The sequence below is a fragment of the Homalodisca vitripennis genome, chromosome 4 (assembly GCF_021130785.1).
Source record: "Homalodisca vitripennis isolate AUS2020 chromosome 4, UT_GWSS_2.1, whole genome shotgun sequence".
In the NCBI taxonomy this organism is placed as follows: domain Eukaryota; kingdom Metazoa; phylum Arthropoda; class Insecta; order Hemiptera; family Cicadellidae; genus Homalodisca; species Homalodisca vitripennis.
In genome coordinates, this window is record NC_060210.1 from 64,004,798 (window position 1) to 64,027,508 (window position 22,711).

General features: G+C 34.7%; 1 protein-coding gene across 2 annotated transcripts in view; it reads left to right on the top strand.

Annotated features, from left to right (window-relative positions):
* The window catches only part of LOC124359403, a 65,823-nt gene that overhangs the window by 35,486 nt on the left and 7,626 nt on the right, over nucleotides 1-22,711 (top strand). For both annotated transcript variants that reach the window (XM_046812118.1, XM_046812119.1), the window contains exons 2-4: nucleotides 14,028-14,168; nucleotides 14,742-15,436; nucleotides 18,022-18,354. In XM_046812118.1, coding sequence (XP_046668074.1) covers nucleotides 14,028-14,168; nucleotides 14,742-15,436; nucleotides 18,022-18,354 — 1,169 coding nt within the window. The remainder of the gene's footprint in view (nucleotides 1-14,027; nucleotides 14,169-14,741; nucleotides 15,437-18,021; nucleotides 18,355-22,711) is intronic.

Consider the following 22,711-nt stretch of genomic DNA (forward strand, 5'->3'; position numbering starts at 1 on the left):
TTACTGATGTCATCTTAACTTCTAATTCAAACACTAAAAGTTCTCTAAGATGTACTTTGTACTTCGCCTAACACAGATAGAGTGTGTTAGGAAATAATGTGGACCGCAATTTTTCTGTTTTATTACTATATATCGAATTAAATTTACTTAAAGTGAAGCGTCTTTTTATGCAGGTTTGGTATACGCCATTCTTAAGTAGGATTTTCAAAATACAGCAGAATATAAATTGCTTGTAGATGTTTATATCAAACTGGAGTGCTAAAACATATAAAAATTGTGCTCTGTGAACAATAATTGATTATGAAAATTTTGGAGTTTTTGAAACATGTTAAATATTGTTAATAATTTGCTAGTTTTGCAGGATATGTTTATAAAATACATACAGTATTTTGTAACAAAATCAACAATCTTTATGGTTATATATCTGTTTTAGTTGTGTAAATTTATAGAGTTTATTTTGTACAATTAAAAAACTACAATTGTTACTGAATGAAGTTTTAACAATCAATCAATTTAAAATTGAAATGTATTTATTAGCTTTATTTTATTACAAATCTAATTGGTTATATTGTTTAAAATTAGTCTACATTGCTAGTTTAAAGACAATTACTAAGGAATTGTATTAAAATGTAATGTTTGTAAAAAATTATAAAATTTTTAAATATTATAAAAATACAGCCAAGCATTTATGCAACCATTTGCGTGCTGAATTTGGCCACAATCGGTCAATTCTCGCCAAGAAATGTGGTAACGACCGTTGTACACATACATGGAGAGACACACATATTCGTAAACATATTATATTTTGCTAGGTGATTTAAAAAATGGATATTAACACTGAAACCCAAAGTAAAGTATTTTGAACCATCTCAATACTTCCTCGTGTACAATGTATAATGGAGATAGTAAATTATGTGTATGTTAAAATAAGAGTTTAGTTATAGTAGTTACATATAATCTTAAAAATATATTGCATATGAAGACACATACTAAGTTGCATACATGTTTTGAATCGAATTGCGTTACCTCCCAAGTTATAATCTTACATTGTCATCCATCATAGCCTACTGTTATGAGGGGAAGAATTGAACGGCTCCGAAGAGAAAGCGAATGGCCGTCGGCCACGAAGGAAAGGCCCAGATGGCCACCACGACCGCAGTTCAGCTACCACATCTCCAATCGACTTAAATTTTGAGGATAATGGGTTGGAAATCTTGGAAGGTTTCTGTTATTGCCATCTTGAATGCGCGCTATACTGAGTGCCCCACAGTGTATACGTATAGGCCTAATAATTATTTGCTCCTGAAGGTTATTAGAGATTATTTGTGATGATGGTAACTTTTCAGAGGTATGCTGGCAGCTATACTTGGATCTTGAAACAACCTTTTCTCACGTTATGTTGATGTAAGCCAATGCCAAGTTCGCGCCTGCAGTCCATTCGGAGATTATTAATGACAGTCGTGCTGTACAGGTTATATTAAATATATTTAAGATAGACTATTTTATAAAAATTTACTCGTAAATGACAACAGAACCAACTTATGTGTTGTTTATATCAAAATAATATTTTATTCTACGAATTGTATCACTACGAAAAGTAGGATTTGCGTACTTTTCGTTTGATCTTTAATTGTTATACACATACCTGTATTTGTATTACACGAGTTTCAAGTCAATTCATGAATCAGGGATCACTCATTTCCTATATGGCTGCTATCAATTTTTCCGGCGGTGACATAGGGGCTCTGTTGTAGAACCATTCAGTTTATTGGAGTTAAAGTGATTAGGGACGATATCGGAACCATTTAAATTACTCATTTTAGGTATTAAGTATACAAAATCAGCCTATCGAAATCGCCCAACTTCTGTATAACTTCTCCAAACATGAGCCCCAGAGCCCAAAACCAGCCACTACAAGCCATATAACGCGGTTTGTAAAAACAATAACTTTCCTAAAAAAAAGCTCAAACAAATTTAAACTTAATACAAAACTGATCCTATAAATGTTCGTTGACTTGTTTGGTACGCCGTTTTGTTTCAATATGGCGGCCGTTATATTGTAAAACAAAAAAGTGTTCTGGAATGCTTATAAACATTTTGTAATAAACATTTTTTGGTATCTCGATCGAGTTTCGAGATATTGATTACATTTAAATCCCATAAGAACTTTTTTATCGCCAAGAACTCGTGATAGGAATGCTGATACAAGTTCAAACTTGAGATATACATAACAAATTGAGATACAAATAAATAGAGATATTGAGTACATATAAATCACATGATAATAAATTAATTATGTGTTAGTTTTCACAAAATTTACCTACTTCTTCCGACTGAGTCAGAAGGAGTATATAACTTGTATTTATCTTAAAATGTGTTATGTGCTTGTAATTTTCCGGAAGAAGCCTTACATTCGTTTATTAATTTATGCATTCACTTCACGCAAATGATCGTATAACGAGCAGGTTACGATTAGTAATTTCTTGAAATTAGCAACCTGTGATCTTGATTCATGGCATGTACAAGTACAAATGTCTCATATGCTTGCATATAGACAAAGTTCTTCTTTTCATTTCATTTGGCATATTATTCAGATTAAAAAACTGAACATACGTTGACCTATTTTTAGTTCAAATGTTGATTCGGATTAATTTGAATAGCATCGTTTTTTTAATGATGAACCGAATTCACCTAAAATAAGTTAGAAACAGAAGCCACGGTTTGGAATGTCTTAAAATCTGATCTACGAGCTTTTTAGGACAAACGAAACCCCATTTTATAGATACCCTGGATGATCGGAAGAGCTCATAAATTCTCTAACAATCCATCTGAGTTTCTCGGTTCCTTCTTCTCGCGTTTAGAATAAATCGATTGTTCAATTACTATACGAATATGGAAACACAATCGTTGTATCATCCGTAACACTAAGCATTTCGGTCTGTCAGGTTGGTACAGTGTCTCAGACTCGTAACAGCTGATCAGCTGCGGGTCAATGAGGCCAACAGGCTGTTAGCATTAGTGCCGCCTCCGCGGTTCTCTTCTCCACTACAAGAAACCACTTAGACCTTCCTATGTCTTGCTCCACAAACCGTGTTGATGTTTTACAACTCTTTTCCTGTTCAGTTTTTTTCGGAGGGATCGCTTGTAGGCACAAAACAAGTTTTCATTAAATGCCAAGTGATTTCACCTTCATTTTAGTGTAGCGTCTGAAATGTAACACTGTCTGGACTCCTGGAATCTGAAGTCCACGTCCGTCTGTAATATCCAGCAAGACCGAAATATTAGAGTATATTGCCAATACTACTGAGTACTTGCTATGATTTCGGCGTGTTTGAACGAACCAGCATCGCCGGGATACCGAGATAGGGGGCCAACCAAAGGTTGACAAGCACCAGTCGGCGGGGAAGACGTTCTAAACTCACAATTACGTTGAATCAACTCTTCCCACGATAGCTGTGTTATGTGTAGAGGTTTTTATCAATTGTAAACTTGTATTAATATGATTCGATCTCGGATACCCCCTTTTTAATGGGGCTTTTTAAATAACTTTTTAAACTTTACTTTAACTTTTTTAATAGTGCTAAAATGTACTGTATGCTACTATACAATAATAATGTAAGGGTGGGAAACTGCATACTGTTGAACTATTATATAGGTATGGTATCTTGTTAGGTCGTGAGTTTTAATTTCCCTCTAAACAACATAAGCATAGTTATACTATACGAGTAATTTATAACAATATTGCGCTGCAAAATATTTGTTAAAAAAGTAAGAATCAATTATTCCTACTAATTTGTTTAAATAGTTTGTATAAATGTTAATTGGATAGCTAAAGTGGGCTTCATTTTACCAGTCAACTTTTGTTGTAACTTATCAGCTGCCTTTCAAGGATTTTTTTAAGCATTGGTGCGTCCTGTCTGTGTATCTATATTTCAGTCGGCAACTCAAGGGTAGAAGGAAATGCGATCTGCGGTGCCAGGAGGTTGACAGCGACTGTGCGACATAGGTCCGCGTCCACGTGGTCAGTGACGTCGGTCTACAGCCATGTCCATGTCGCTGGCCCAGCCATGTTGGAATTTCATTTAGAAAATTAAACCAAAATTTAGTACTCATTTTGTACTACAATATCAGAATTTGTAACCAACACAACAAAAGGTTATGAAACGTAAGTGGCTGGCCAGCGTCATGCTGCCCCAATAATTACACCATGATTTAGTACTTGTTTTGTACTAATTTGTTCAGAAGTATCAGAATTTGTACCCAACACAGTAAAAAGTTATTAGCAAAAACGTAGTGGCCGGGTCAGGAACATGGCCGCTAGACCATGTTGGAATTTCGTACCGTTGGAGGAATTTCCTGAAAATATTTTAAGTCACGGTTTAGTAGTCATTTGATACTAATTTGTACAGAAGTACCAGAATTTATACTCAAAGCAATAACAAGTTATTGACAAATACGTAGTGGCCAGACAATGTCGCTGGTCCGGTCATCTTGGAATTTCACGAAAATATTATATAAGTACACAAAATTAGTACTACATCGTGATGTAATTTTCTAAATGAAATTCCGACATGGCCGGGCCAGCGACATGGACATGTGTACAGCCTATTTCTTCAGTGCCGCACGTATACGACCTGGCGAATAATCACTGCATTTTGAAAACGTAATGAAATTTCAACGCGCTTTCGTGACATATCCTAGGTGGCTACATAATTAAATCAGTAAATCATGGAGTATGACTTACAAGGACTATAAAATAGATGAACATCCATTTGGCCTATTGCGACCTTTGCTAGTTCACATCATTCTTGGCAACGGGTGAGAAACTACCACCTGATTCTAAAGTCAATATTTTTCATTGAAGCACCATGTATAGAGACTTTTATATCCGGCAACACCCAAATATTCGATTTAATAACTTAAATTCAATACTCAAAGTTTATATAATATTACGGAATTCTATTACATGAATATTCAAAGTGCTCTATTTTCTCATAGAGTGATTTCTAAAATATTTATCCTAAACAAAATGGCGGCCGTTTGTGGATTCGATATTGACCTTATTTCGAGTTTCCACACATTTTTTCAAAACTAAATATTTCAGTGTTTAATACTATTGGGTTGTTAGTGTAAAATTGAAATTTAACACACACCAAAATCGATGGCGCGATTCAGGACTTTTCTAAACGTACACAAACGTGTACAGTAACATCTTCTGTCTTCTCCAAGAATTATGAAAAATGAAAGTATAAACGAAACCACGTGGCAGAGGTAAAGGATTATGACGTCATTAGGAAATATACTGTTATAGTAGTTTATTCTACTATGCATCTACGTATAAAAAGGTTTTAATTAAGATCAATAAGAACATACGTATAAAACTAGCAGGGATGAACATTGCTACTTCCATGTGTACATTTGAAGGAATTATTAATTGTTATTATGTAAATATTTATAATTATTAATGCTTAATTTCATTGCATTACCTTCCTTTGGAATGTCATAATTTAGTAACTTATGTTAACGGAGACTCCACTTCTGTAAATTACGTTTTACGAACCAACTTCGTAAATATTCGAAGTTCTCTAAAGATTTCTGTGTAAAACCTTTTTGTGTTAAACATACACTTTAGTGTAAACATTTATATGTAACAAGAAAATGATTAAAAACACAATATTACCACAATCTAACCTATCAACATAATACGGCGAAAATATCTCTCACAATATCTATTCGCTATTTTGAACATAAAATATTATAGGCGCAAAGTGGTTAACTCTAGAATTTTCTCATACTTCTGTCAAAGATCATCGATATGAATAAACAATAGAGAATAAAGACATTATTGAATAGTGCAATCATGGAAGTACCATTCCTTTATTTTGTCATTTTCGTACATCATATTAATACTGAATTCTTCATAATTTTGTCAACATCATATTAATACTGAATTCTTCGTTTTAAGTATAAAAGAATAAGATCCACAATATCAAATATTATTCAGTGTTAGACTCCATTTCCTAGTAGTTGGTAAATCGCTTGACCTTCTTACTTGCACACGTGTCTCAAGAGCTTTTAGGTTTTTGTTTTCTATAAGCCTCAGCTTAGCTATTCTGGCTTCGAAGTACAGTTTTTATTTTATTTGCAAAGTTCACTGTTTATTCGTGTGTATGAATGATTGCCCCTCCTGAGATTTGAACCCGTGGTCTCTCAATTAGAGAGCCGAGACTATCCATTAGTCTGCGGAGGAGGACAGGCTTGGATGTTTGCTTATGGACCAACTGCCGATAGTTGCATGTGTGCGCATATTTTTGCTCACCACAGCTGAGAATTCCTTGAAGACGTTGGTTCCGTGCCATCATCGGTCTTGTTAACTGAAGGTAAAAATAAACCATCTCAGCGGGAAATCTATTTAGAAACTTGTGAATGGGGCCAGGGAGTGTTGAATGGTTTACAAAGAAAGCGCACAAAGAAAATACCAAATTTTAGTTTTGATTCGTTTCAAAATATCAGGTCGGCTATTTTAAATCTTTACCCATTGCAGTAATATTTCGAAGTGATTCTAGTTATTATATCTTGAACCAAACTTATGTCGGCTGATACTTTCTTTATTACTTGTGCATTTTAATTATCTATGTAGGGAGCTTAATTAAACTAGTTTGTACGTCTTTGATTTAATGACTGCCTTTAAAAAGTTGTAGTCTCGTATTAATATTCTTGTTTCAAAACGTTATTTACGTGAATATTTGTTCTCGTAAGAAGTTATGTTAGTTTTATGCAATACCCTATAAAAGGCAGATTTCTTTTTCATCAAATACTTTGTTATTGGTGACAGCCAATGTGAAATCCGGTTCGAACCATCTTGGCCACTATGTTGATATACAAGTAACGAATGTGATTCATTACATTGTATAGCGGTATAATATCAAAACTTAAACTCTTCTCGGATTTTAATATTTTAAGCCTTTTAATGAATAATATTATGGTAAAACTGTGGTTGAGATCATCGATAAGGATTGTTATTAAAGGTTTTTAACAATTATTGTATTTCAATGTCAATATCCCGATCGTTCTTTGGTATTACACATGTACTAGCAGAAAAAACTGTTGTATCTACCAGTATTTGATTTAACTCATAAATACGTTTAACATTATTTTGATTCCGAATAACAATTAATTTTCACATTAAGATTAAATAACATTTAATAACGCCTGGTCCAGTGGCGTAGCGAAGGGGGGGGGGTCCAGGGGGTCCGGACGCCCCCCGAAATTTTAAGACATTAAAAAATAAAGCATGGAGCAGGAAGAAAAAGGACAGTTATCATTACTCTTGTCCACAAACATTAAATTGATTGATTTCACTGATTGAAGTGACCGTTGTTAAAAATATAATTGTCCTTTCGTTTAAATCATAAGGAATTAAACGATACTTTTGGGCTCGGCCTTTCGAATAGTGTAGTGTAATCACGGTATTTCTATAGGGCGCGGTCACGTGACGTCGCAAAGTAACCTGAACCGTAACCCGGCGAACAGTTTAAATTAGCGACCACATCGTTCAAATTCGTCGTGGGGACGTAAAGTGACTGCTTAGAATTAAGTTATGACGTTGATTTTAGGTGTCATTAAACTGTAAACGTGTATATAATTATCGAAAAAAAAATCACTTGCTGTCGGATAATACACTTGAAAAACTCTACTGATTAGAACTTCAACTAATTTGGACTTCAATGATTGAGGTAAACGTAGGGTTTTCGATTGAGTTAGGACGACGATTTTTGTTATCATTAAACTGTACACCGTACCTATATAATTATCGAGAAAAAAAAATCACTTCCGGTCGGTAAATACCGAAGAAAGTTCTCTACAGATTCAAGTTTTGACGATTTTGGATTTCATTGGTTGAGTGGTTGAGTTAAAAATGGTACTTAGGATTATGTTAGGACGGTGATTTTAGGTATTAATTCAACGCCGACTAATACATATATAATTATCGAGAAAAAAACAATTAAATCACTTTAAATTAGCGACTTTTTTCCTATGGAGTCCCACAGGGATCTATACTTGGACCAGTCTTGTTCCTTGTGTACGTCAGCAGGCTGAACTCATCGCTCCTGAGAGGGAAAATGGTCCAGTATGCTGACGATACAACGCTCTGCATTAAAGCTCCAACAAAACATGAATTATAAATAATTTCCTTTTTAGAACTGAATTCATGTATTCAGTTTTTTTTCTAAATTAAATCTTAGGACCAATAACTCCAAATAAAATGCACTAAATTTCTGTTTGCGGCAAAGAGAGATGAGGATCGCGCTGCTGTGATGGCGGACGATGTCCTCATAGAGGAAACTGATTCCACCAAGTTCCTTGGAATGTACCTTGATCGAAGTCTGACTTGAGACAATCACATTGAAAGTACCTGCTCAAAGGTTTCTTCAGGCATTTTCTCTACGGAACCTTTCAAAATTTTTCTCCTGGGATGTACTAAAAATGGCCTACTTCGGCCTTGTACTCCTCCATCTAACGTACGGGTTGAGGCTATGGGGCAGCTGTTCTAAATACAAATTTGAGCGAGTATTTAGAAGTCAAAAGAAAGCTGTCCGCATTATTTCAAAATTGAAATCCCGAAATTCATGCAGAGATGCCTTTAGGTAGCTTGGATTGCTAACTTTGCCCTGTCTCTACATCCTCGATGTCGCCCTGTACTGCCGATTTAAGTGCGAGTTGGTCCGGGGCAGGGACGTCCATCAATACGGGACAAGAGGCAGGGACAACCTTCGGTTACATCCGCACAGAACAGCCGCATTCAAACGTTTGCCATCCGAGGTTGGTGTTAAGCTGATCAACAAGCTACCTGATGAAATAAAAAATTTGAATGAACCAACAAAATTTAAAGCTTGATTGAGACCCTTTTTGGTGTCGAGGGTGTTTTATTCAGTGGAAGAGTTTATGATGAGCCGCTGGGATGAAATTTAAAGTAATTCGATCATCCTCTATTTCTTGTGGTAAAATTTAGAAGATTTTAAAACGTATGGCTGTAAGTATGTATGAGTCTTAGGAATGAGTGTGGACTGTGTATGAACGGGTATGAATGGGGGAAATTTAAAATAGATATACATATTTCTAAATAATTTAATTTGACGAGTGTATGCAATTTTTATAATTGTTGACACAATAAAAAGTATTATTATTTTTATATTATTATTACCTCCGGTCGGAATATACCGAGGAAAAGCTCTACTGATTCAGATTTTGGATTTCACTGGTTGAGTCGTTGAGATAAAAGTGGTACTTAGAATTATGTTAGAACATTGAATTTGGGTATCAATTGAACGCCGACTAATAACTATATAATTATCGAAGAAAAATTGAAAAAATCACTTCCGGTCGGATAATACACCGGAAAACCTCTACTGATAAGAAGTTCCGACTACTTTGGATTTCACTGACTGAGGTAGTATTTCATTTTCTTTAGTATATTCCGATCGGAAGTGATTATTTTTGGGTTTTTTCTCGATAATTATATATTTATTAGTCGGCGTTGAATTCACCTCTAAATTCAATGTCCTAACATAATTATAAGTACTACTTTTATCTCAGCCAGTGAAATCCAAAATCGTCAAAACGAATCAGTAGAGAGCTTTTCTTCGGTATTTACCGACCGGAAGTGATTTTTTTTCTCGATAATTATATAGGTAGTCGAGTACAGTTTAATTATAACAAAAAATCGTCGTCCTAACTCAATCAAAAATACCACGTTTACCTCAATAACCGAAGTCCGAAGTAGTTAAAGTTCTAGTCATTAGAGGATTTCAGGTATATTTTATTTTCGACCGAAAGTGATTTTTCCGATAGTTATATGCTCGTCTACAGTGTAATTATCCAAAAAGTCGTCTTTATAAATCATTCATAAATACCTCAATCAGTGAAATCCAAAGTGGCCGAACTTCTAATCAGTAGAGTTTTTCCGGTGCATTTTCCGACCGTTAGTTTGATCTGTACCCGAGCAACGCTCGAAAATCGCCCTTCTTTTCTGAAGGGTTTTCGGCCGTCAGTGGGCAAATGTCCCCGAAGGGGTATTTCATTTTCTACACATAATATAGTTGAGTCAATTATACGCTTGAGTGAAGCTCTGTTTGTTCTTTTTCTTTCTTATCCAGTGAATCCAACACAGCGACCTGGTCGCTGATCCAACATCACTTTGGTGCCTTCTACTCGGCCAGAATCGAACTTCGTAAAGTTTCTGTAGCTATACAAGAAAATTTGTGGTACTAGAGTTGCTGTGAGAGTTTAATTTACCTATTACATCTTTCCACTTTCTATAAGGCGTAGTTACTAAAGCTCCATGTTTTTGGTATTTACCTTTTACCAGTGAATTGGCAAATAACACACAAAACGTCCCCCGGATCCCCCAGTTTAGGACCCCCCCCCCGAACGAAATTTCTGGCTACGCTACTGGCCTGGTCATTTTCACGTGGTGATTTTATGTACTCATATAGCATCCCTGAATCTTGGTTTATCTCGATTGTAACGCGATCAAGGAGGCAGTGAAAGTGCATGAAAGTAATCAGCTGATTTGTCGCAGCTGTCATTGGCGTTCCAGAGTTCCAGTCCAAAGCATGCCGTGTTCTTGTCACCTGTTATTAAACGTTTTCTCTCGCTATCAATAGGCCGTCTGTCATTTGTGCCAATCTCCTGTGCCTCAAAACTTTCATCTTATGTAATAGTGTTTTAACTGCATTGAGTTAACTTTTAATGTTTTCAACCAGCGAAAAATCCAGAAAATATTTGGGCCTCATCGTAATTTGCAATAGTCCGGAATAAAATTCTCGTGTAGTTTAATAAAAAGCAAGTTTAACGAAGAATTTAATTTTAAAATTCTGTTAACCACTCATACACACCAATACATGTCTAGTAAATAAATTCTACAAACAGTACAATGGTATGCGGTCATATAACAACTTTTTATGCAATGACCACCATACGGACGGCCAGAAAAGTGTCATGGAACCTTGGGTACCACAACATCATTTTAAAAGTCATAATTTGAACATTGTGCAGCAAACAACACTCTATAAGATTTATTCATTACAAAATGGTGATTATCAATACCAAAGTTCCAAACGGCCGCCATTTTGTGCAGGATACACGTTTTAGGAATCACTGTCAGGAAATAAATAGAGCATTTACAGTATTGAATTTCTTAAACGTACCGGTACTGAAACTTTTAGAATTGAAGTTTGGCTACTAGAATATTTATTTTCAATAAATATTGAATCACAAAAGGTGAATTGGTGCACATTCACCCGGTAAATGAGAGATCCGGGTTTGAGTCCCGGCGGAGCAAGCACTTTTTGTGATTCAATATTTATTGAAAATAAATTATGCTATTGCCACTTATACAAATTTAATAATGTAACCAAAAGTCATTTGACAGGTATTTGGTCTTCCGATCATATTTTAGTTTGGTTATTTAGACACATAATATGTGAAAGAAACGGCCAAATACAAAATAATTGAATCGTGTCTCTGTGGTGTAATGGTAGCACATTCGCCCGGCAAGTGAAAGACCCGGGTTCGAGTTCCGGCTGAGCAAGCACTTTTTGTGATTCAATATTTATTGAAAATAAATTAGGCTATTGCCATTTATAAAAATTTAATATATATATATATATATATATATATATATATATAGAGAGAGAGAGAGAGAGAGAGAGAGAGAGATTCAAAATCTGCCTGATGATGGAATTTTTGAAGCACTTTACACATATTTACTATACAGACGTTTATACACAGAACTACAGGTTCATACTAAAGTTTCTGTTTTGAATTCGAGTTATCAAATCGTAAATTTTCAAAACGCCCCGGTTTGAATTTGTAATGTAAAAAGTTAGTTTCATTATTTAAAATTTCACAATGTAAAATGCGTCTATAATAAACACACGCCCTCATATTTACCTCTTTTATATAGAGAAGTGGCATTGTGAATTTTAGTCCTAACTTCGCCTCTACAATAAAGGCATGTTTTATATTCTGAGCATGTAATAATAATATAGACTACCCAATCTAACATTATGGCTAAAATGTTTAACAAAACGACTATCGCTTACATTTAATTCCTGCATAAATAATGAGTTAAGAATAAACTATTTAAAATGTAGCAATAAAATCTAAACATTATTGGAAATAGGTAGAGAGGCAACAAGTAATAACAAGCTAAATAGACTATTAAAAAATTAACAAACCCTCTTTGCCTCCAATAAAGGGAACAATAAACTAAAGAGGTGTAAAGAGCAATAACAATAATCAATAACAACACACAATAGAGATCTAGATGCAATAAACAACAATAAATTAAATAAACTATGAAAAAATCAACAATTTCTAAAGACCTACTATAGTATAAATTGGGTTAGAAATGCTGTGGTGGTAATATATAGGTTAAATTCATGCTACAGCTTCCAATAAACAATATAAACAAATATCCAGAATACTGGTGAAAAAGGGCTCAATTTCGAAGTTAACATTAAATAGAGTTAACAATGACTAAAATGACACTTAAGTTGAATAAGTCAGATGAACACAGTGATGACGAGGTAACGCTGGGGTAGAGGGGTGGGGAAGTGTAATGACATGTCTCTGGAGTGGCTAGTTCGAGAAATTCGTGAAAATCTACCCCGTTTATGGTAGATTCTCTATGGTTCTATGGTAGAGAATCTAACCCTTTATTATGGACCCTTCTGAGCGAAACCCTCCCTACACTACTCGTGAGCTCTCTGCAGTAGTAGGCCTGTTACAAATGAACGGAAAAAGGGTTAGAAAGTGGTATTATGTAATATCATCCATCCCAATTACCTATATATATATATATATATATATATATAGGTCTATATATATATTAGATTTTGGAACAGAATAATGGATGTAAAATGCACGACGTAATACTGTGCTAATTTAAGATCAATTTTAAAGACTGTGTAAACTACTATTCTTCTTACATTTTAATTTGGATGGGAGTGGAATAATACTCAGCAAAAAACAAAAGTGTGTAAAGTAGCACAATTTACTTTACACATCGGACAAGTCACTGGATTCAACACTGTTTTCAAGACAAAGCCAATCTTTGTGCAGCTTACACAATCCCTTGTAATTCTGATATGATCCGCCCACAACCAGTTGGGCACCAGCCATGATTGTAAAATAGCAGATAAGTTACTGACCTCAACACTGTTTTCAAGACAAAGCCAATCTTTGTGCAGTTTACACAATCCCTTGTAATTCTGATATGATCCGCCCACAACCAGTCGAGCCATGATTGTAAAATAGCAGATAAGTTACTGACCTCAACACTGTTTTCAAGACAAAGCCAGTCTTTGTGTAGTTTACACAATCCCTTGTAATTCTGATATGATCCGCCTACAAAACCAGTCGGTCACCAGCCATGATTGTAAAATAGCAGATAAGTTACTGACCTCAACACTGTTTTCAAGACAAAGCCAGTCTTTGTGTAGTTTACACAATCCCTTGTAATTCTGATATGATCCGCCTACAAAACCAGTGAGCCACCAGCCATGATTGTAAAATAGCGGATAAGTTACTGACCTCAACACTGTTTTTAAGTCAAAGCCAGTCTTTGTGCAGTTTACACAATCCCTTGTAATTATGATATGATCCGCCCACAACCAGTTGGCCATCAGCCATGATTGTAACATAGCGGATAAGTTACTGACCTCAACACTGTTTTTAAGACAAAGCCTTTTTTAGTAGTACTTTGTTATATATTATAGTCTTTGCATTGAAATTGTTCGATATTGTTGTTGTATTTTATAGTTTATTGATTATTTCATGTACATGTATGTAATGGTATTGTAAAAGTGGCGATTGCCGTGGAAATAAATAAAATAAAATAAAAAAATAAAATAAAAATAAAATAAAAGCCAATCTCAGCTATTTGGTCATATTCACATTATTCAAATAGTAACCACGTTATAATATTAGTATGTCGTTTTTAACAGTTATAACTGTTGCAGAGGTGAGCATGTTCCTGAAAGTAACCCTGGTAGGAGAGAATCTGTCGGACCATGCTGAAGGCTGTCGGCAGAAGCTGATCGCCAAACTGACCAATCGAGATGCGTCTCCTCCACCCACACAGGCTTACGTGGACATGAATGGTAGGTTCAGTCTATGCTGTGTTAATTGTATGAGTTAACCTGGATGGGACAATGCTTCCCATATGGTGCTGAGAGTCAATTTACACTGTGTAACACACCCAACACAGTTTTTCCTAGTAATTTTCTCTAAGTAAGAAGCTGTGCTAGTTATGGTAAAGATTAAAAAATGTTATTTTCAGATAAGATTTTTTTAGCTCGGCACAAAATGGAAGCAGTTGAAACTTGGCTTGAATTTACAATTATTAGTTAAACATAACCAAAGTCATGGTAGTTTGATTTATTCACAGGTAAAACTAAAGCAAGTAATAATTACTCCCATTATAATGGCAATAATTCAAACATCAATAGATTTACTTACATTGCTTAACTGAAAATTGAAGCCATCTTTGAAAATATTAATGAAAGACTCCAATATAAAAGATTTATCTAACATTTATCATTTATAGGATTGTTCCTTCAAGAGGTAGTATGATTGTCAGTTATTTCAAATACATTTATTATTATTAATTGTTCAGGATCCTTTAAACACTAGATAAAGTAAGGTGAAATAATGTATGATAATGTATGTTTTAGGAAGTTCCCACTGTCATCATAAGGTTCAACAGCAACACAGCAACTGTTATGAAGAATTTGACAGGACCTTTTACTCAAATACTAAAGACAAACCGCACATTCCTGATGCCTTCATGAATAACTTGTATAACAACACCAATTCAATGGGGGAGGAAAACATATATGCCAACAATGATGAGACTGAAAACTACATCAACATTAAATATACCTCTCAGAATCAAGAGGATAATCTATACATTAATCCTACCTCACCTCTAGCCAACACTCCAGTCACTCCAAGCAAGCCGTCATTGGTGCTGAACAGTACATCTAATTCAAACTCTGAAAGGAACTCGGTGATTAGCTTTAAGAAAGACTCACCAGACAGGATCAGTGTATCATCTAGCCTTACCTCAAACTCAAGGTGTGAGGAGTCTCCTGAGGTTTTAGCCGTATCAGCATCTGCGATGCGCTACAAAGCAACCAAGACCGGACTGCTTCGGCGGAGAGAGAAGATATTTTTCATGGATCACAGAAAACCCTACTGGGTGGCTCTAATCAATGAGACACTCTTTATGTTCACTTCTGACAAGGATGCCAAACCTCTGTTTGAGTTGGATATCTCCGGCTATAAAGCTCGTGCTGTAGTGATATCTGCCAGTACAAAGCCTGACTACAAGTTTGAGTTGATTGCTCCTGGCAGTAAAACTCACCAGGTACATTTATTGCGTTTTGCTTGCATTAAAGTAAAAGTTTTTTTGTGTGCAAATAACAAAGGACCAATTTTCAACTTTTAAGATGACAGGTCATATAAAAATCTTTAAAAGTAGAAGACTAGAAGGGTTGTTTTGAATTATTATGTAGATAGTCATAGTTTAAAAGAGCAATGCTTATCACAAAAACAGGATTTGAAACTCCTGTACTATATTCTAGGGACCCAAAATTGTACAACCTTTTAGATGTCTGGCTCTAATCAAAGTTATTAATACTAATGTATTAATGTATATATTTGACAACTTTTTAATATTCCAAAGCTTCAGTCAAAGAATCAGTTTTTATAGTACAGTTTTACTGAACTTCTTTATGCTTGTAATTAAACTGTTTTAAACGTGTTTTTTCAATGAGATAATACTACTAGAGTAAAAAAAATACTACAGTAGCCTAATTTTTGTAAGAATTTTTACTGTAATTCTAATATTCATCACTGTAAGTTCAGTAATGCACACAATGTCATGAAATACTTCCCAAAGTGCACCACAAACTTCCTGTCCCAAGAGATAGTATTATCTATCTTAGAGTCCCTTCCTTCCTGATACATGGAGTAACAATATTGTGATTCAATAATCCATATTTTAGCAATACACTAGGTCCGGTTTCATGCATTGCAATTTATTACAATAAATGAGAAAACTTAAAAAAATTAGTTTTAATTAGAATTAAAAACATTAATTCAATGATTTATTACTCATATACATAATGCAGAAGTTTGGAGCAGTATTGTTATTATTTAATACTTAATTATCTGAATTATTATCATTAAAAAATACAAATACTTAGGATATATTAGGGTTAGAACCCAAACTGTCAGCAAAGCTGTTGTATTCCCAATTATATCATGAGGCCGACAACAAAAGGTTGTCAGAGATTCAATGCAGTTATTTTCAATACAGTTTTAAGGCTGGCAATATAAAATTGTTCAACAAAGATAATGTATTTCCAGTGGTACCATTATGGTAACTATTATACAATTAGAAAGATTGAATTTAATTGGAATATAAAAATGGCTTTACATAGACATCAATTAAATTTAGTCTATCTAATTGTTTCATAAACCGATAGGCAATGAAGTAAATGGATTAATTAATTATGCTTGTAAGTAAAAAACATACACCCATTTTCTGTTCTCAAACATTGTCTTTATCTTATTCATAATTAACCTGAAGGTGATTCTTCCATATTTAGTAAACATCACTTGAACAAGTTGAAGAATTGAATAAATGTTAATAACATAAACCTTTGTTTGTTAATAACATAAATAGCATAGGTGTACACTAGATAGTGGTTTTACAAGTCCCATGGCAGACTTCACTGCGGTTGCATGCAAGATTTCAAGTCTATAGCTCATTTCATTCTTGAGGTACCATGCGAAGAGACAGACAGACAATCATACAGAAAAGCCAGCAGACAAAAGAGAAAACCTACAGATAGACATTCACCATCATAGAACTCATTCTTGTGTATATAGATGTGAAATTTCATCAAAACTTAACGTTTACTGATGAAATCTTCTCAAGTTATTTTGCACATAGTTAGGTTGAATTGTGTTACTATGTCTCGTTTTAAAATATCTGGACTGTACTCCTTTTATTTACAGATTGATATATTCTGTGATTTCCTCAGTTTCATCATAGTAACCCATAAGACCAATGTGAAAATGTTGCCCATCCAAATCCCATAAGATGACATGCACGATCATGAAAGTCAATTTTCCTATATAGAAATAAAACTTCACACAAGAGTATAGATAAGTTTGTTATAAAAATACTGTGCGGACAGACAGAAATAAAAATTTACAGTCCCTTGAGTTGTAGGCTTAACTAACACTCAGCCAAAAAAGTAATTGAAAGTCATTAGAATATTTTTTCCCTTATTAAAATAAGGCTAATGAGAAAAGAAGGTGTAATTTGCATGAACATACTACATTGTATATAAATGTCCACACTCTTTCAAAGTAATATTTTTGGAAATGCTTAACAAATGTGAAAAAATTTCAGCCAGCTCTGAGGTATCATTAATTATTTTTATTATCATTAGGAACATAAACTGATTACTATGTTACAATTACTTAAGGTAAAAATATGTATTAATGGTAAAATGCAGGTCACTTGGAGTCATTGGCATATTTAGGTTGTGATCTTTGGTAAAACAATCATAATTCAGGGATACTAATTTTAATATCAAACATAAAAAGCACATATTAACTTCAGACCAACTAATTATTATTTATTTTGTTCAGCATTAATTTTTACTATTTGACAAGAACACGCCACATGCCCTCGCAATATTAGTACAATAAATCCGCCCATGAAGAGGGTCTTGGCCTCTTGAAATGTTTGTTTATCTTATTTTACAAGTCATGATACATCTTCAGATCCTTGGGTGCAATTTTCAAAATCCCTAATAAGCATATTGAAGATACCCACTTCACTATTTTCAAGGTTACACTATACTATTTTACAATAAGGTTTCATAATGGTCTGAACCTGAACAAGTAAATAATTGTGATTTTTGTGGTGCCCAGTTCTGTGCCGATAATGAGTTGAACATGAAGTCTTGGATCTCTGCAATAAACATAGCCACCAAGCAATCAGACCCGGACCCAATAAGAGAGTGGGGACGTCAGCTGCCCTCCTTGCCAGCAGTACAGAACATGTACGACCAGCCGGGTCCCCGACGAATGACTTGCCCTGTTACCTACGACCAGCCTGACTCTACCAAACAACCACTGATTGAGACAGAGTACGAGTCACCTGACGGAGTAGCCAGCTGTGTCAGCCAGTCCTCACCTGTACGCTTAGCTCTCAACCATGAACTGTCGCAATTCCTTACCAAGGGGAAGAAGTCTACTGATCAGGTACATAGGAGTGCACATGGACTTTTTCTCTCAGAGCTGTTCCATGGGTTGGTGGTAACAGAGCAAACCTCCAAATGGGATATGTGCAAAAAAAATCAGAACGTACAGTTACAAACTCTTTGTTTGTCACAAGTTTATAACACGTACAATGTCTAATACGTAATAACTCTTGTTATTTCCTATTGTTCTTTAGTAAGAGTAAGTCAATAATAACTCACCAACCAGGGATCATTGACTGAATATGAATTACGTTTAACATATCCTTTTTTCAGAATAAAATGGTATGAACTATATATATGTTTCATGTACAGTATTAGCGTAATATTTTTAACAAAGTTGAAGTTGATTATGAGACAAAATTTAAACTCGTTTTATTGTATAACATTGTTTTGGATAAATAATAAATTGGCAAATAACATTAAAAAAGTCAAGTTCTCACTTTTCGAGCATTGGTTCATATAATTATTCAAAAAAATAGTGCCAGTATTGCTCCAATAAATAGAAGATTTATAACGTATGCTACTTCGAGGGTTAAAAAATGCAGTGCTCATCCCACATTCTAGTTCAAATTGTTCAAGATGTTCATCAGCCAAACCCTGGATGTGTAATGCCAATGAATATGTAATCAAAATTCAATACAAAAACATAAATTTCATCAAAGTGGAGCCATGAAACATTTCTAGATGAATAATTTGATCATCAATCGAATTTTCATATTTATCATTATATAATTTGATGAAATAACCACAAAGATGTGAAATCTCATAAACACGAACCTAAACTATAAAATTGTATTGTTCTACACCAATGCAAAGCCATTACTAATCAATTAATTAATACACACTATTCATTTGTAATACCAATTTTCTAAAAGAGAAAAATACTAAATAATAAATAATGGTGTTGTTCTGTTGTTGATTAATAAGTTTTACTCATCATTATTAAACCTTAATTAGTCAACTTTCAATGATTAGATACAAAAGGAATTTATTTGGATAGTAATATTATTGATTATATTCACACCCCGTAGTGGCTCGAACAAGTTTAAACGACTCGTGTTTCATAAGTTGTTATATGTAAATGAAGACATCCGATCTATTATTCAATTCAACTCAATTTATAGAAGTAAATGGATATTAATAGCTTGCAAGTTTGTGTAACTGTATTACAAGTGAAATCGAAGTTAAAAATAAACAATAACTTTTAAAATTTGAACTATTATTTTATCTTGTTTTACTAGTACGGGTACTTGCAAAAAGAAGTGTATCCAATGCAATACCAAATAAATTATGATTTAAACCCTATTTAGATGTAAAGTCTAATATTTACATCATAACAATTTTTTTTTTTAACGTAGTGGGAATGCATTTGCACACGGAGTGTGTAACTCCCTTGCGGACTACCCACTAAACCCCTTACGGGCCACGGAGGGCCCAGGCCGGAACCATTTCGGATGACATCTTGCCTGGTCCGTGTGTCTTATGCCCCATCCAGGACAAAACTACTTGTTTCGGAAGCTAGGGGTCAGTCAATCAGTCAAGCATCCGTCTTCACGCTTCTGATGAACGATCACATGCACATGAGTGGTAACTGCATTCCATGCGTACTCACTCTGCAGCATCAGCTCCACAATGGTGTCTGCCGAAACATCACCAACTGTGGTGGCGAGCGTTTGCCTGGAGATCAGAGTGGGGATTCTCCGTTGAGTGAGCATAACGATTTCGGTCTTGGTGACCGCCAGCTCAAGTCCGTGGCTCGTCATCCAGGCATTGACCCGAATCATTACCTGATTAAGGCGTAACTGTGCCAAATCTGGAGTCCTCGCCATGATGACTGCAGCTACGTCATCGGTATAACCCACGAGGAAGACGTCGTGGGGCATCTCGAGGCGAAGCAAACCATCGTATGAAACATTCCATGGGTCTGGAATGGGGAGAATAGACCCTTGAGCCGCACCGGCAGTGACCTCTTTCGTTCTCATTCCGTCTTTGGTTTCATACAACAGCCGACGGTTCTTCAGGTAGTCCTGCACAACGACCAGGAGATAGTCGGGCACGCTTCTCAAAACTCTGCTTCTTGATTTAAATGTATAGTAGCATTAAGCAATGCTCTGAAAGTTTTCAAACATTTAATAAAAAACTAATCCCACAAACTAACTTCACCACGTGTGTCAGTCTTCCTGGAAAATAAAAACAAGCAGTTTTAAAGTGATTAATGTTTACACACCAGTGCCAGTATAGTCTGGTGAGCTGCACCACCCCCTATCCTTCTCTTGACATCCCCACCCAACATAGATTAAGATGTTGCACCATTTATTTCACCTATAGAGTCTTGGATAGAAAAGTTCAGTTAACACTTGATTCAACCTTATACTTAAAAAAAATTAGGTACTATTATTTGATAATTCTTAATTAACATTTCTAATTCATCAGAACTCCAAAATCCCCAGATATTATTGTATTTGTCCAAATAAACAATACTGTCTGCAATAAATATTTTTGTTCTAATTTGTTTTAATGAAAAGAATAGTGTTTGCTCATGCATAATAAAAAGGGGAGGGTGATTGTGGCCTTTCACTGTAGTGTTAGACTATATTACAAGTGGAGGCTTCTAACCTCTAAATGCATGAACAGAAACCCAGGTGGTATTAATGAAGTCTAGCCAAGTTGAATTGTATTATTTTATCTGTGAACTAGCTGTTTCCCGCGGCTTCGCACGCTTTTCGTAAGTTTTGCCCGCGTATGAGCATTTCTGGTTGAAGTAAATTATATTTCCAACCCCGATGTAGATTTTACCTTTCAAGAAAAAATGTCAAAAATGTATTGTACATGCATAATGTATTTTATTACAAAGTGGTCTACCACTCAACCTTTAAGTTCAACCAAAAATTTAGTTTAGACAATTATACATCATAACTTAGCGCCTTCAAATAGTGTTTCACTGTTTAATATACGTATCTATCTCGTAATTGCAGGTTATAATGTGCAGGCGCTTTGAAAACTTTTCTTCATTTTATTCGTTTATATTCACGACATAAGCGAATAATTCAGATAATAACTATCCTATCTTCTAAGTTAGACTAAATTACGGATACATGTGAAATTTGATTGAAATTGGTTCAGTCGTTTTGGAGTTTATTGGCAACATACATCGTGACTCAAGATTTTTATATATATAAGATTAATCCATGCATATGACTTACGTTCAGTACTAATCTATATATATAAAAGAAAGTTGTGTTAGTTACACTATTTATAAGTCAAGAACGGCTGAACCGATTTGGCTGAAAATTGGTAGGGAGGTAGCTAAGAACTGGGAGAAGAACATAGGATACTTTTTATCCCGTTTCCGATTCAGGATTCCGCCCCATTGGTCTCTAAAAGTTCAGAAATACCCGTAAGAAATGCATTGCAGCAAACATATGTTATTAAGTGAAAGAGCCTTTTCAAATTTAATCAGCTGTTCTTTGTAAACATATATAATGCGACAAAAGAAATTTATATGTTTATAATATAACCAGTGGGGCGGAATCCTGAATCGGGAAAGGGATAAAAAGTATCCTATAACCTTCTACAGATCAAGACGAACAAATTTAAAAAAAAAATTAGGCGAATCCGTCCAGCCGTTTGTGAGTGATGCTGTTACACACGAACAGTTTCATTTTTATATTATAGACTAGCTGTTTCCCGCGGCTTCGCACGCGTCTCTTAAGCTTTGCCCGTATATTTCTTTGCCTTCAAATAGTGTTTGGCTATTTAATGTACGTAACTGTGTCGTAATTGCAGTTTATAATGTGCAGGCGCTTTGATAAATTTTATATCTTGCAGTACAGCCTGGTGGTGAGTTACATCAATGGGCATTGCATATAAACCTTCTACATAGAAAAATACAAATAGATACAAATTTTCATAGTGGTCGGTACAAAAGTTTCTGAGTCTATAAAGGACAAACACACAAACATTCATTTTTATATATCACAACAATTTTTTGTCGCATTATATATGTTTACAAAGAACAGCTGATTAAAAATTTGAAAAGACTCTTTCACTTAATAACATATGTTTGCTGCAATGCATTTCTTACGGGTATTTCTGTAACCAGTGGGGCGGAATCCTGAATCGGGAAAGGGATAAAAAGTATCCTATAACCTTCTACAGATCAAGACGAACAAATTAAAAAAAAAATTAGGCGAATCCGTCCAGCCGTTTGTGAGTGATGCTGTTACACACGAACAGTTTCATTTTTATATATATAGATTATTAGTAGATAACCATTGTGTGAATAACCATAACAATCACAAGTAAACAAACACATTCTATATTTGTAACATATTATTCAGACACGCATTATAAAATAA